Source organism: Lagenorhynchus albirostris, chromosome 11, assembly GCF_949774975.1.
Source record: "Lagenorhynchus albirostris chromosome 11, mLagAlb1.1, whole genome shotgun sequence".
In the NCBI taxonomy this organism is placed as follows: Eukaryota; Metazoa; Chordata; class Mammalia; order Artiodactyla; family Delphinidae; genus Lagenorhynchus; species Lagenorhynchus albirostris.
Genome location: NC_083105.1, coordinates 38942903 through 38957795, shown reverse-complemented (window position 1 = coordinate 38957795; position 14893 = coordinate 38942903). Strand labels below are relative to the sequence as shown.

Here is a 14893-nt window from a genome sequence, read left to right as displayed (position 1 = left end):
TCATAGGTAAGAAAAAATAAAATCAAATTGGAATTTTGTTAGCTAAGAAATGCAAAAATTGACTTGTGTCCCACACTAAATAAAGAAAATTGCATTAAAACATAAACCAGAAATACTTTCATCTACTATTCAATCATTACTACTTTCAAAGGCAATCTACTCAAGCATGACTAGTTGTTAATCAAATATATTAGAATAAGAAATAAGAGCCAAAAGAGTGATTAAAGAACTTTAAAATATTAAATAATAACTTTCATACCAGGATAAATAATTTGAGAAATCTTGTCATTACGAGAGATATATTTAGGGTGCTCTTTTTATAAATGTTAAACTCTATTAGAGATGCCTCTATCTTTTGTTTCTTTGGAATAAAGTTATGCTATATAAATTCATGTATTCCCATTATATGAATAAAATGAATATCATGAAATATTTTCTAAGAGATATTCCTAATAAAATGTAGTATGGTACAGTGATGAAGAGTGTGGGCTCAAGGTATCTGCTACACTGTTTGGGACTGAACTACATACAGCACGGCTTCCTACATGTATGACCTTGGGCAAATCACTGTGCCTCAGCTTCTCATCTGTAAAATGGGGTGACAGTAGTATTAACCTCTTAGAATTGCTGTGAGAATGAAATGAAATAATGCATGTAAAGCCTTTTGCTCAATGCCTGGCAAACAATCGGTATTTAATAAGAATTAGCTATTATTTTTAGTATCAGCTCTTTACTTTTCAGTTTCAGGGTCATACTATATACTATTTTCTAGAATTTCCCCTCACCTATTATTTTCCCAGATTTACATTTTCCATCCTGACATTTCCTAAATTCCAACAGTGCACTGAACACTGTCATCTAGATGTGCTTTAGCAACCAAACTCAATATATCCCAAAACAAACTCATACACTCTCTAAATCCGTTCCTGCTTTGTCCCACATTTTCCCGAGTGAATTTATCCAGTCATCACTTCTTAAACTGGAAACTTCAGGAGGCAAATTAGCTTGCTTCAATTCTTCCTTCATCTCCACATTCAATTCTCCACCAAGCTGTTTTAATTTTACCTTAATATTTTCTGAAAACAGTCCTGGCTCTTTGCTCTTTTCCATCTTAAGTGTAACCATTTTGCCGCTTTTCATCTTTCACCTGGATTAAGTGAAGAATCTTCTTCAAGAAAGGCATGCCACCATGTATCCCCCACTCTAATGCATCCTCCAGATACCATCAGCTGCTTTATTACTAAAAACCAAATCCAATCAGGTTAATTTCCTGCTTGGGGATCTTTGTTGCATCTGTCTAATGCCTACAAAAGAGATGTCCACCATCTGGCTCCAGCCTAATCTTCTCAAGCCTCAACCTCATACTAATTCCATCCTGACTTTTTACTCCATTCCAATTCTAATGAATTCTCCACGTATGCTATGTCTCCAATTCCTTTTCTTTGCACATGCTGATACCCCTGTCTCACATGCCTTTTTTGTCCACTACCCCCCTTCTTTGCCAAGTAAATTCCCTCTCAAATGTCATCTCTCAAACCCTTCCGGACTACTGCAAACAGTTACTCATAGGCTTTTCTGTTCTCCCACATCATTCTGTTCCTACCTATATTTTAGCACATAGCACACTGCATTGTGGGGCTCTGTTTATATACTTGTCACTTCTATACACCGTGAAATCCTTAAGAACAAAGTGTGTCTCTTAAAAAAAAAATACCCAGCACTCAGAACATATGCTGGCACCTTAATCAAAACTGAATGAACCATTACAACTAAAATCAGCCTTGCTAACAGTTTCCTTTATATATAGAAGGAAACTAAAGACAAGAAGTTTTCAGTACATATCCATCCCTTTCCCAGTTCATAATAATTGCTAACTACTATTAAACAATATTGTTGCTATCTATCTGGGCACTCACCAGGGCAAGCTGGACAGATAAGGGACTCTTCATCCAGGTTGATGCTTTATACCCATTCTTCCAGCTTCTTCAAGTCTTGAAGATCCCATTACTCCAAAATTGCTTGCTTAGGACACAGCTGTTAAAAGCTCTTCTGTGTATCTATCCAAGTTCCAGTTATGACTAGTTTCCTAATGTGTGCCTTGTTTCTCCTGAGCTCCAGGTACCTTCAGCCACTTGTTACAATGCCTCAACTCTATTTAGGCATTTAAATATTTCTTCAGTTTCAGTGCCTAAGATTTTTTTTTTTAACAACCAGGTAGTCATTATGAATTTTCCTAATCCCAAGGAATAAAAATCTCTTTTCAAGGAACTGACTTAGCTTCTATTTCTCTGCTTTTATTTCCTGATGAACCACATTTCAGCTGGAGTCAACCTTCTGAACCAATATCCCATACCTTAGGAAAACACAGTTCTCTTCTGATAATACCCATTTAATCACTGCCTAGACATAATATAGTGGAAATCACACAGTAATTTATATATATGTGTGTGTGTGTATATATATATATATATATAAGTTTTTTAAAGTTGTATATTATATATATATAATATATATATATTAGTTTTTTAAGTTGTAATAAAATATGCATAACAAAATTTACTATCTTAATAACCATTTTAAGTAGACAGTTCAGTAGCGTTAAGTACATTTACACTGTTGCTCAATCAATGTCTAGAACTCTTATCATTTTGCAAAACTGAAATGCAAGTCCCCATTCCCACTTCCTCCTAGCTCCTGACAACCATCATTCCACTTTCTCTATGATTTTGAGTACTTGAGGTACCTCATGGTAAGTGGAATCATACAGTATTTGCCTTTTTGTGACTGGCTTACTTCACATAGCATAATGTTCTCAAGGTTCATCCAGGCTGTAGCATATGTCAGAATTTCCTTCTTAATGCTGAGCAGCATTTTCTCTAAGTATATACTACATTTTGTTTATTCATTCATCCATTGATGAACACTTGGTTTTCTTCCATCTTTTAGTTATTGTGAATAATGCTATAAACATGGGTGTACAAAAATCTCTTTGAAACCTTCCTTTTAATTCTTTGGTTATATGCCCAGAAGAGGAATTGCGGTATAATACAGCTTTATATTTATTGAGATATAATTCACATATTATTTAAAGTATACAATTCAGTGGTTTTAGTAAATTCGCAGAGCTGTGCAACCACTATCACAAACAGTTTTAGAACACTCATCACTCCTGAAAGAAATTCTACCCATAAGCAATCGTTCCTCATCTATAAATTGACATCTCCCAAATTTATCTCCAGCTTGTACCTCTCTCTGTTGACATATTCAACTGCTTGGATACCTAATAGGCAAAACAAACTTAACATGTCTGAAAAATGAACTCCTGAACTCTCCCTACAAAACTTACTTTTCCCACAACATTCACACCTCTCATAAAAACTTCACCCATCTAGTGGCTCAAACCAAAATCTTAGAATCTTCCCTGCCTTCTTCTTTCTTACACACTGTAGTTTTAATCACTCAATAATCTTCTTGGCCAAACCTTCAAAATATATCTAAAATCCAATCTTTTCTCATCACTTTGTCTACTACCACCCTGCTCCTGCCCTTGCCATTCTCCTACTTCTGCCCTTCCTATAATCTATTCTCAACACAATAGCCCCAGAGATCCTTTCTAAAGCAAGTCAGATCACGTCACTCCTCTATCTCAATCCCTCCTCTAGCTCACTGTTTCACTCAGGTTAAAAGCTAAAATCCTTCCAATAGACCACAAGGCCCTATGTGATATGGTCCACTGCTACTTCTCTGACCTCGTCTCCTTCCAGCCTCTTCCTTGTTCTGCCTGCTTCAGTCATACTGGTCACACTCGCTGCTTCTCTGAAAACACCAGGCACCCTCCCATCCATGAATTCATTGGTTCCTCTGTTTGCAATGTTCCTTCCCCAGACCTACATGATTCATTCCATCACCCCAGTAAGACCTTAGCTTAAATACCACCTTATCAGTGACAACTTCTTGACCACTCTTTAAGTTTGCAATGTGTCTCATTCACCCCGTACACTTCCTTATCCCCTTTGCCTGTTTTACTTCTCTCCAAAGCTTTTATTGACAGATAATTTTATGCCTTACCCTACTACTCATGATACTTCTTTCAACTTTAAAAACATTAAAAAGACGTAGAGTTAAGAATCATATATTTTTTCAAGTAGAACCTTACTTCACATACTGTTAAGTAAACTGATTTTCTTTCCACTCAAATTAAGATTGCCCTTCAATGTCAACAATCATTTATTGAAAAAGTCAAGTATCATGTTCTTTACACAACAGTTTTAAACATATTTTACATCTAGGTTGGTTACATTACCTTGCCGATTAACTTCATTTTGAAGTAGCTCTTCCATTGCCTCCTCCTCAGCAATATCTAAAGGTGTGTCTCCTTCACTGTTGACAGCTCCTACATGTGCTCCCTGACCAATCAAAAACCTGTAAAATTAAAGGAAAGAGAATTAAGCAATGACGGTATCATCAAAATAAGACTGAATGCATAGCTAATGAGGCAAGCTCCTATGCAAGAGCAGCAATAAAAACCAAGGATAGCATAGGTATTATTTAAGTTTTAAGAAACTACCATAAAAAATGTTTTCTTTCCTTTTTAAAATTTTATATTTCCTAAAATTTTTCTATAAGGTACACACATTAACTAAAACAAAAATGTTATTTTAAAATAATTACAAAGTCTTTCATAGAATTATTTCAGACTGTCTCCATTAAGATTTTTCATTATCTCCATATTGACTAATTTCCTAACTGAACTTCATGCTCCCAGTCTCATGCCATAAGCAATAGTTCTTAACTTTGGGCTCATGGGCATAATTCAGAAGGTCATTCAGCTGATACAGATATATTAAAATACCGTGTATGTTCATCACTATTTTGAAATTAAGGTAATTATTAGACCAACTACTGAGTCTTTTTATTTAATGTGTTACTAAAGAAGCACATACATACTTTGTACTCAGTATTTTATTTTATGCATCCAAAACACAATACTAAGAACATATTCACAGGCTTCATCAGACCTGACAAAGGGATCCGGATACAAAATGGTTGCGAATCTCTTTCACTATGCCAACTGCACATCTCCCAGAATCATCTATTTAACACAACCAGAGTCAATTTCCAACTTAAAATTCTTTGAATGGTTGTCCATGCTAGGAGAAAACACACCTACATGGCCCTTACTGATGTGGTTTTGTCTTCTTTTCAGCCTCATTCCTCTTCCTTCTTGTATCACACTTCAGACTCCAACAATATGGAACTGTTTGTAGTTCCAGATTAAGCCATGTTCTTTTGGCATCCCTGATTTTACTTTTCTATATATAAAGAATGGCTCCCTTTTTTCCGATGTTCCTAATCAATCTAACTCTTATTTGTATACATATTTTTTTACAGGCTACATGACAATATTCGCATTATCAAAACAGTGAAGGACAAAAAGCCCTCAGAGTTTTAAAAAAAGAAGAAAAAAAGAAAAAACTCCCTTATATCTCTCCTTCTGTTATCATGTTCCCTCCCCAGAGATAAACACTATCAACAGCATGGCAAATATCTTTCTGGTACCTTTGCTATGAACTTATATGTGTGTCTATAAAGAAATATATAGTCACTTTTGAGGTTCTTTTTGTAAAACAAAAATTAATGGGATTACTTTAAATGTACTGGAGTGCAACACTTGCCTTCTAATAGCTGAAAAATATTCCACAATATGGCTGGATCATACTTTTATTTAATGCCATCCTCCTAATGGATGTGTTCTTAAATGGACATTTGACATTATCAATCTTTAAAATTTTTCTCAACGTGATGAGAATACAGCATCTTATCATTGTTTTCTTTCCTGATTACACACGAATTTGAAAAAAATCTGGATATGTTCACTAGCATTTGTATTTTCTCCTTTTGTGAACTTCTTATTTACTTCTTTTGCTTGTATTTCTAATGTGTGCCTTAACTCAACAAATACTTATGGGGTGTTGTTACAGATTGAATGGTTTTGTGCTCCTCCAAAATTCATGTTGAAACCCCAAACCACCAATATGATGCTATTAGGAGGTAGGGTTTTGGGGAGGTAATTAGGTATAGATGAGGTAGAGGTTGGAGAACCCATGATGGGATTAATGTTTTTAAAGAGGAAGAGAGTAGAGCTCACTGTCTCTCTGCATGGAGGGCACAGCAAGATGGCAGCCATCTGCAAGTCAGGAAAAGAGCCCTCACCAGACACAGAATTAGCCAGCACCTTGATCTTGAACTGTCTAGTCTCCAGAACTGTGAGAAACAAATGTCTGTTGTTTAAGCATCCCAGTTTACGGCATTTTCTTACAGCAGCCAAAGCTGACTGAGACAGGTGTCTACTATGTATCTACCACTATGTTACATGTCAGGCATATAATAGTAAGCAAAAACAAATGCAGATCTTCCCCTCAAAGATCTTATAATCTAGAAAGAGAGCTAGATTAATTCCCTAAATACATGTAAAACTTTGATATCTTATAACAGTGAGTTATGTCTACAAGTGAATAACAGAATAATTTGATTTAGTAAGGTCAGAAAAGGATTCTCTGAACAATATATAGGTACTAGCAAACACGATGGAAGGAGAGTATGTTCCAGGAGAGAGAGCAAAAGGCACCAAAAACCTGTGACAGGAAGTGTGTATGGCTAGACAAGGGTTTGGTTCATTCTCCTGAGAGTAAATGAAAGAATCAATCTCTATATAATATGTCAGGTACACCCCAAAGTCAGTGAATGTTTATTTTGTACGATCTGTAAATGATCAACTATGTGTTTCAAAGAGATCACTTTTGTGAAGTATGGAAAATAAATGAGAATGGAGAAAGAATGAAAGTAGTCAGACCAGCTAATGAGCTACTGCAGCAGTAGACAAAAATTATGTTGGAAGCTTGAATTTGATGGAGGAAATGGATAAATTCCAGAGATATCTAGGAGAAACTAGAGATCAGCTGGATATGAGAAGCGAGGGCGAGGAAGGTGTCTATGATACACTGAAGTTCTTGACTTGTCTGTGATAGATGGACGGTGGTACTAATAAATGATACACAAAAAAATAAGTTATTCCCTCCTTCTGACAAATAGATGTGCTGCAAATATTTTTTCCATATTGTCACCACATTAAAAAAAAAAGCAAACCTTTTCTTACAGCATTTTGTATTTGAATGAAATTTAAAGGTTGTATGAAGTCAGGTCTGTCAATCTTTTGCTTTAAGAAGGACTTTACCGACTAGCTATTGATATCTGTGTGGAGATTTAACTTTTACAAGACACACACACATAGAAAGAGAAAGATAGAAAAAGGAAAGAATATACACTATAAAGTTAACAGAGGTAGCATTAGGAGGAATTTGCTTTTTTAATTTTTTTAATTTTATTTTTTAGCCGCACTGTGCGGCATGTAGGATCTCAGTTCCCGGACCAGGGATCAAACCCGCGTCACCTGCAGTGGAACTGTAAAGTCTTAACCACTGGACCACCAGGGAAGTCCCACATTAGGAGGGATTTGTATTAGCTGGGGTTTTCGTGGGGGGGGGGATTTTTTTGTTATCCTGGTTTTCTGCAGCAAGTTTATTTTGTGTATGTATATTAGACCACAAAAATGGCTACCATGCCATTTTGTAGCCTGGTATTTTTACAATTAATAATATGTTATAAACATTTCTCCTTGTGCAAAACAATTTTTATGATCTTCACGGGGACTTCTACAAACAGAAGTCATATTTGAATTGAAGAAACTTCTTCTGTTTCACAGTTTTAAAAAATGTAATATAAAACTAATGAAGAACATTTATATACTACAAATAAGTAAATAAATGAATCTGGAGCCAAAAAAAAATAAGATATTATTGGAGTAGAACCTGTGCTATGCTCCAGGGGAATATGTACGTATCCTGCTAGGCAAAATCTCAAACAATCAGAGATATTTACATAAAACCACGTATATTTTGCTTAGGTATTAGAAATCATTCACAGGATGTAAAGACAGAATAAAAGGAAGACCTCAGAGTGGCTGCAGTGCTAGCAGAGGGAAGCAGAGTCTCAAGGAAATAACAGGTCAAAGCCAAAATGAGACAATCCAAAATTTATATAAACAGGAAGGATGTTAAGAGAAACTAACAAGAGTAAAGTTCGGAAAACTGTGGGCAGGAAGTAGGGCCTGGAGCAATCTCTGAGCCAAAAGTTTAGGTATAAATATGTATGCATACAATTCACAAACCTCTCCATGACTCAAGAACTATTATTTGCAAATGTAAATAAAATAAATAAATAAAACCCCATGGCATTAATTCTTATTTACCATGAATAATCTCAAAAAGCCATTCAAAGATTGGTTGGGTGAAAAAAAGCATAAACATTTAAATTCTGCAGACTTTGGGTTTTGTTCCCACCTCTGTTTCTTGACAGCTGTGTGATATTCATTAACTTAAAAACATTTGAAACCTAGCTTATAGGTAACTTACAGGGCTGTGTTATGTTTAAATGAGTTAATGTCTAAAAATAAAATTAAATTCTATCTGTTATCACATCATGCAAAATCATCACACTTAGAAAGCAATATTTAAGATAATGTGAAACAAAATACAGGCTATCTGGAATACCAGAAACTCACTTTGTGGGACCCTTGGAGATACTGAAAACAGATGGTCAGATTTCCTTCAGAACAAAAACGGCTGGGGTATTAAAAGCAGCTCATGGGACTGCTGATTAGGAAAAATACACTATATTTACTGTAAGATTTCTTGGGGGGGAAAAATAAAAAACTATGAAGATTTCACACAGGAGTCCCAAACTGAAAGTCAGAATATTAGGCTGTTTTTCAGATGGGTAACTTTTTTGAATGCTTCAGGGTTTAAAAAAAAAAGGGCAGGCTTTTATTTGCTTAACAATGGTTAATGATGTCCTTAAGCAATACAAAAGAGGTCAACATAGGAGATGCCACCTATTGAATGATGAAAATCTTTATAAATTACTGAAGTGAAAAATGGTAAACTGCTAGGTTTACTGAGATTTATAATAACCTACAGCTTGGAGTCAATAAATAATTTTGGATAATTAATAAACCTCAAATTCAAGACATGATCCAAATGGATTTCTACAAAATTATTTGCATATGTGTGAATTTAAAAATCTAATAAAAGGTGTAAAACTTGTTAACCAAATTATCGGGTGCAACTTGGATGTGGTATATTAGATGGATAGGATTCTATCTGGGTTAGAATGATTCAATGTTAACTGAATTCAGCAGACAAATTTGACAGTCTCATAATTATCTTGGATTCTGAATTTTGTCAAAAGCCAAACCACAGAAGAGATTGAGAAGGAGAAATAGTTCATTTTAAAAATTTGATGTTTTAATTAAAGCCCTTGTCTTTAAATTAGAAGTTAATGAGAACATAGTAATCAAAGAGACAAAGAAATTTCATCAGCAAGAGCTGAATATATTTAGTGTTCAAACTTAATGTACATTGTTTTATTTACTGTAGAAAAACTAGTATCAAGAAGTTGTTTTAACCAATACATGGATTTTTCATGTATTCAATACATGAATTTTTAAAATTCGAAACGTCAGTGCAGCCTTAAAAAAGAAGTTCTGTCATACAGGTGAATCTCAAGGCCATTATGGCAAGCAAAATAAGCCAGTCACAAAAGGCCAAATGCTATATGATTCCACTCATATGAAGTGTCTGAAGTTGTCAAAATCATAAAAACAGCAAATAGAAAGGTGGTTACCAAGGGCTAGGGGAGTGGGGAGGGGAAATTAGTGTTTACCAGGTAGTTTTAGTATCACAAGATGAAAAATCCTAGAGATCTGCCGCAAAAAAATGTGAATATGCTTAACACTATTAAACCATACACTTTAAAATGGCCAAGATGATATATTTAATATCATGTTTTTACCACAATTAAAAAAAAACCCACAAAGTCAGAAAACCACTGAAATAGTTGTTTCTTGAAAATTCAAATGAATTACTCAAAGCCATCCAATGAGACAGAAATTATGAAAACTAAGCTACCTGAACTTTTCAAAGATGGGTAAGAGAACATTGTACTATTAACTTCAAAAATAAATGCAGACTTCCTTGGTGGCACAGTGGTTAAGAATCTGCCTGCCAATGCAGGGGACACAGGTTTGATCCCTGGTCCAGGAATATCCCACATGCCGCGGCGCAACTAAGCCCGTGTGCCACAACTACTGAGCCTGTACCCTAGAGCCCATGAGCCACAACTACTTAGCCTGCGTGCCATAACTACTGAAGCCCACACGCCTACACAGCCCGTGCTCCGCAACAAGAGAAGCCACCGTAATGAGAAGCTTGCGTACCGCAACAAAGAGTAGCCCCACTTGCCACAACTAGAGAAAGCCCACATGCAGCAACAAAGACCCAACCCAGCCAAAAATAAATAAATTAATTAAATATATTAAAATATATATTAAAATAAATAAGTAAATAAATGCTATTTTCTTTTGGAAACCTCTGAGCAACATAAAATCAGTGTAAATAACCTTATGCATCTTTAGTGGGAATGCACTTTCCTATTTCATATTTGAAGTTCTATATCACAATAAAAAACAGCTGAAAGTAACTATAACAGTAAGAATCCAAACAAAAGTTCTGACCTGGAACTTTTGAAAGTTTTCTTTAAAATAACAGTTCTTTCCTTCAGCACCTGACAAATGTTGTGCCACTTCCTTCTGGTCTCCATGTTTCTGATGAGAAGTCTGCTTTAATGCAATGCCCCCTGCCCCAATGTTATAGTAGTTCCTTTCTCATTGCCTTCAAGATTTTTACTTTGTCTTTTGTTTTCAGAACTGCTTTGGTTTATCCTGTTTGGAATATGCTAAACTTCTTGAATCTGTAGGTTTATATCTTTTGCCAAGTTTGAGTAAGTTTTTAGCCATCATTTATTACTTCTTTAAATACTTTTCCAGCCATGCACTCTTTCTCTTCTTCTGGGACTCCAATGGCAAAAATGTTAGCTCTCTGGTATACTCCCACAGGCCCCTGAGGCTCTGTTCATTTTATTTTAGTCTATTTTCTCTCTGTTGCCCAGATTTGGTAATTTCTGTTGTTCTGTTTTTCAGTTCACCAATTCTTTCTTCCATCCCCTCCATTCTGCTGCTGAGTCTATCTGCTATTTATTTCGGTTACTGGATTTTTCAGTTCCAAAATTCCCATTTGGTTCCCCTTCATATCTTCTATTTCTTTGCAGACTTTTTTTGGCTGAGACTTTTTTTCATTTGTTTGAAGCATACTTGTAATTGGTTGTTGAAGCATTTCTGTGATAGCCACTCTATAATCTCTGTCAAATAATTTTAAGATTAATATCTCTGTAATCTTAACGCTGGTCCCTATTGTCTTTTTTTTTTTTTTTTGCAGTACGCGGGCCTCTCACTGTTGTGGCCTCTCCCGTTGCGGAGCACAAGATCTGGACGCGCAGGCTCAGCGGCCATGGCTCACGGGCCCAGCCGCTCCGCGGCATGTGGGATCCTCCCGGACCAGGGCACGAACCCATGTCCCCTGCATCGGCAGGCAGACTCTCAACCACTGCACCACCAGGGAAGCCCCCTATTGTCTTTTTCATTCAATTTGAGATGTTCCTTGGTATGACAACTGATTTTCAATTGAAATTGGAACACTCTGGGTATATTATATGAGACTCTAGATTGTGCTTAAATCTTCTATGTTAGCTGACTATATTTGGCCCTGCTCTAGCAGAAAAGATGGGGAGATGCCATCTCATTATTACAAGGTAGGGGTAGAAAGAAGTTCAGGTTCCCCACTCAGCCACCATTGACACTGGCGATGGAACAGCTCCTTGTTACTTCTGACTCCTCACCAAGCCTTCACTGATACCTCCCTGGCTAAGGAGGCTATGGGTGCCTCACTACTACACCCTATGTGGCCTCCACTGACACCATAAGGGGAGAAAGAGTTAGGCCTCTTTACTGATGGGTGGTGGTGAAAGTATTTACTCTCTACCAGGCCTCTTCTGACTCCACCCCAGTGGGGAGGAGTAGGAGCTCCTTTTTACTGCCAGGTGGGGGTGTAAGTCCAGGCTTCCCACGTGGTCTCCAGTGCCAGTTAGGGTAGGGCTAGTTAACTATCCGATGGGGATGAAAATCTCGGCAGGTTCTGTATCTGGCCTAATCTGACATCATGACAGTAGAGGTGCTAGGATACCTCATGATAGCCTGGTAATGTTGGAAGTCTATGCTCCCTACCTGGCCTTTGCTAGTGAGGGTATGGGTGGGACCATGGTTTTTTTCTGCAGTGTTTGGCTGGAGTAGTTTTTTTTTTAAGGTTTTAGGGTGCCCCTCTCCTAGTATTTGGCTAAAGAGGTTAGGGTTTTGTTGGGGCTTTTTTTGGGGGGCAGTGTGGGGCCATTGGTGCTTCTGGGTTATCAGCTTCCTCAGTTCCAAGTGTGGTATATCTGAGGCAAAGAGAAAAGCCAGAAACTTACTCCTGTCATTCTTTGGATCCTGAGATCCGTAGCTGTTCTGTCTTCTCTCTATCTTATAGAGTCTTTGTATATTTTATATATCATGTTCAGGGTTTTTAGTTGTATTCAGCAGGAGGAAAAACGGGAAAAACATATCTATTCTATTTTCCAAGAAGCAGAAATTCTCATTTTTAATTGTCAGGAAATTATAATGTTTATAACATTACCAATTTTAACCTTTAAAAAAATTTCATTTTGTCAAAATCTCACAGGTAGAAGTATTATTTTTATACATAAACCCTGTTACTAGTCCAGTAACATGGACTAATGTACCTTGCCAAATACTGTGCTAAATTTCTGACATGTGGTTTCACAATTATGCTACAGATACAATTAATTATGCCGATAGCAAAGACCAGGCTATTGTGTGTGAGAGAAATGAATCTATCTGTGAAAGTGGGCTCTATTTTCCAGTTATCTAGGCACCCAGATTATCAAAACAAAACAAAACACAAAAACAAATTCAAAATGTGCAGAAGGATTTAAATTCCTCTCTTCTCTTTGCAAAACCACCTTTAAATACAGGAAATTCTGTAGGTTCTGTCTTCAGCATTTCTTATTTCTCTTAATTATTCCTCAGAGCAGTGACTATACTTCTTTGACCATGCACTAACTCCTGAAAATGCATATTTATTTATTAAAATCAATTACATGCAGTACTGTCTTACTTTATTACTGTATCTCCCAATTCCCAGAGGCAAAAATCCTACTCATTGTGTAATAATTCTAAGATATACATTTTCCCCAAATTTTAATATTGCTGAAATCTTCTACAATCTATTGACCTTACAATCAATGATGTCTCAGCAATGGACAATGGCCACGACATGGTTGTCATCATCTGTCTTCATGTAACCCCAGTCACAGCTATTCATATTGTTTTCAACTTCAACTGATTGATGTGCATTCATACCTTTGATACCTTATTTACTGAGCTTAACTGTTACTTAAAATGTCTTCCTGGATGGTGTCTGAAACTTTTTGCTGATACCTTGTAGTAAGATCAAGAAAGCACCACCAACAACACTTGCAGAATGCTATCAGTGGCTTAGAAGAAAATCCCAAAGGCAACAATAAAACATTCTTAAGCAATGCTGCATCCAAGACACTACAATTAGATAAAGAATGATACTGTGTGTGTGGGGAAAAAAAACCCCAAGGTGCTTAAAAACAAAAAACCATACACACTGTATTACAGGTTTTTTTTTAACCTTTTAAATTGGTACATAAAATAATGACAATGTGTTATGACGATGGCATCTTAGATTTGATGAAATTCAGTTTACGCATTATAAACATACCCAAAGAAGTCCTGGCTTCCTATTGCACCTTTTTAATTGGCAACTCAAACTAGGCTTATTTAAATTCACATTCCACTACACTCGAATCTCCTCTGCTTCCCTCAATCTTGCTCTTTAATTCTTCAATACTAAAGTTAAAGGGCATCATTTTCCCAATTACAAAGGCTAGAAAGGGAGGTAGAATGGTGTAGTGTCTTAAAGTGCAGACTTGACAAGTTAGACTGTCTAGGTTCAAATCCTAGCTCTGCCAATTATCGTGTGATTTCTCTCTATGACTCAGTTTCCTCATCTATAAAATAAGAATTATAATACGGGCCAACCATCACTCATCCAAATCCAAATTTCAAAACTTTTCTTTTTTTAAAATAAATAAAGAAATAAGTAAATATTTATTTATTGCTGCATTGGGTCTTCGTTGCTGTGCGCGGGCTTTCTCTAGTTGTGGCGGGCGGGGGCTACTCTTCATTGCAGTGCATGGGCTTCTCACTGCAGTGGCTTCTCTTGTTGCGGAGCACAGGCTCTAGGCACGTTGGCTTCAGTAGTTGTGGCACACGGGCTCTAGAGCGCAGGCTCAGTAGTTGTGGCTCATGGGCTTAGTTGCTCCATGGCATGTGGGATCTTCCCAGACCAGGGCTCGAACCTGTGTCCCCTGCACCGGCAGGTGGATTACTAACCACTGCGCCTCCAGGGAAGCCCTCAAAACTTTTCATATTTTAGAAATATAATATTGTAGATTATGCAACACCCTTATTGAGTCTGAGGCAGTACTCCATAACCAAACATGTTAATATTTTTGCAAAAAATAAGTTAAGTGGGGGAGAAACAAAGACTATAAATAGCCTCGTATCAGTTCAAGTCATGGTGAGTTGCCAAATGAGCCTACACCAAACTTACAATTTATTTTGTCATTTTTCAGAATTTTGAGGGTTTGGAATTGTGCATCTGGGCCTGTGGGGTGGTGGCAGCAATATATTTTCATGTAATTGTTAGGATGACCAAAATTATGGACTTAGAGCAGTGTATATTAAAGGACTCAGAGCAGTGACTGGCACACAGTAAGCACTCAATAAATGCTAGCT

At 36.7% G+C, this 14893-nt stretch overlaps 1 protein-coding gene across 3 annotated transcripts in view; it reads right to left on the bottom strand.

Moving 5' to 3' along the window:
* Window positions 1-14893, bottom strand: part of PPP1R12A (protein phosphatase 1 regulatory subunit 12A) — a 149590-nt gene that overhangs the window by 68513 nt on the left and 66184 nt on the right. For all 3 annotated transcript variants that reach the window (XM_060165131.1, XM_060165132.1, XM_060165133.1), the window contains exon 3: window positions 4304-4422. In XM_060165131.1, the coding sequence (XP_060021114.1) occupies window positions 4304-4422 (119 nt within the window). The remainder of the gene's footprint in view (window positions 1-4303; window positions 4423-14893) is intronic.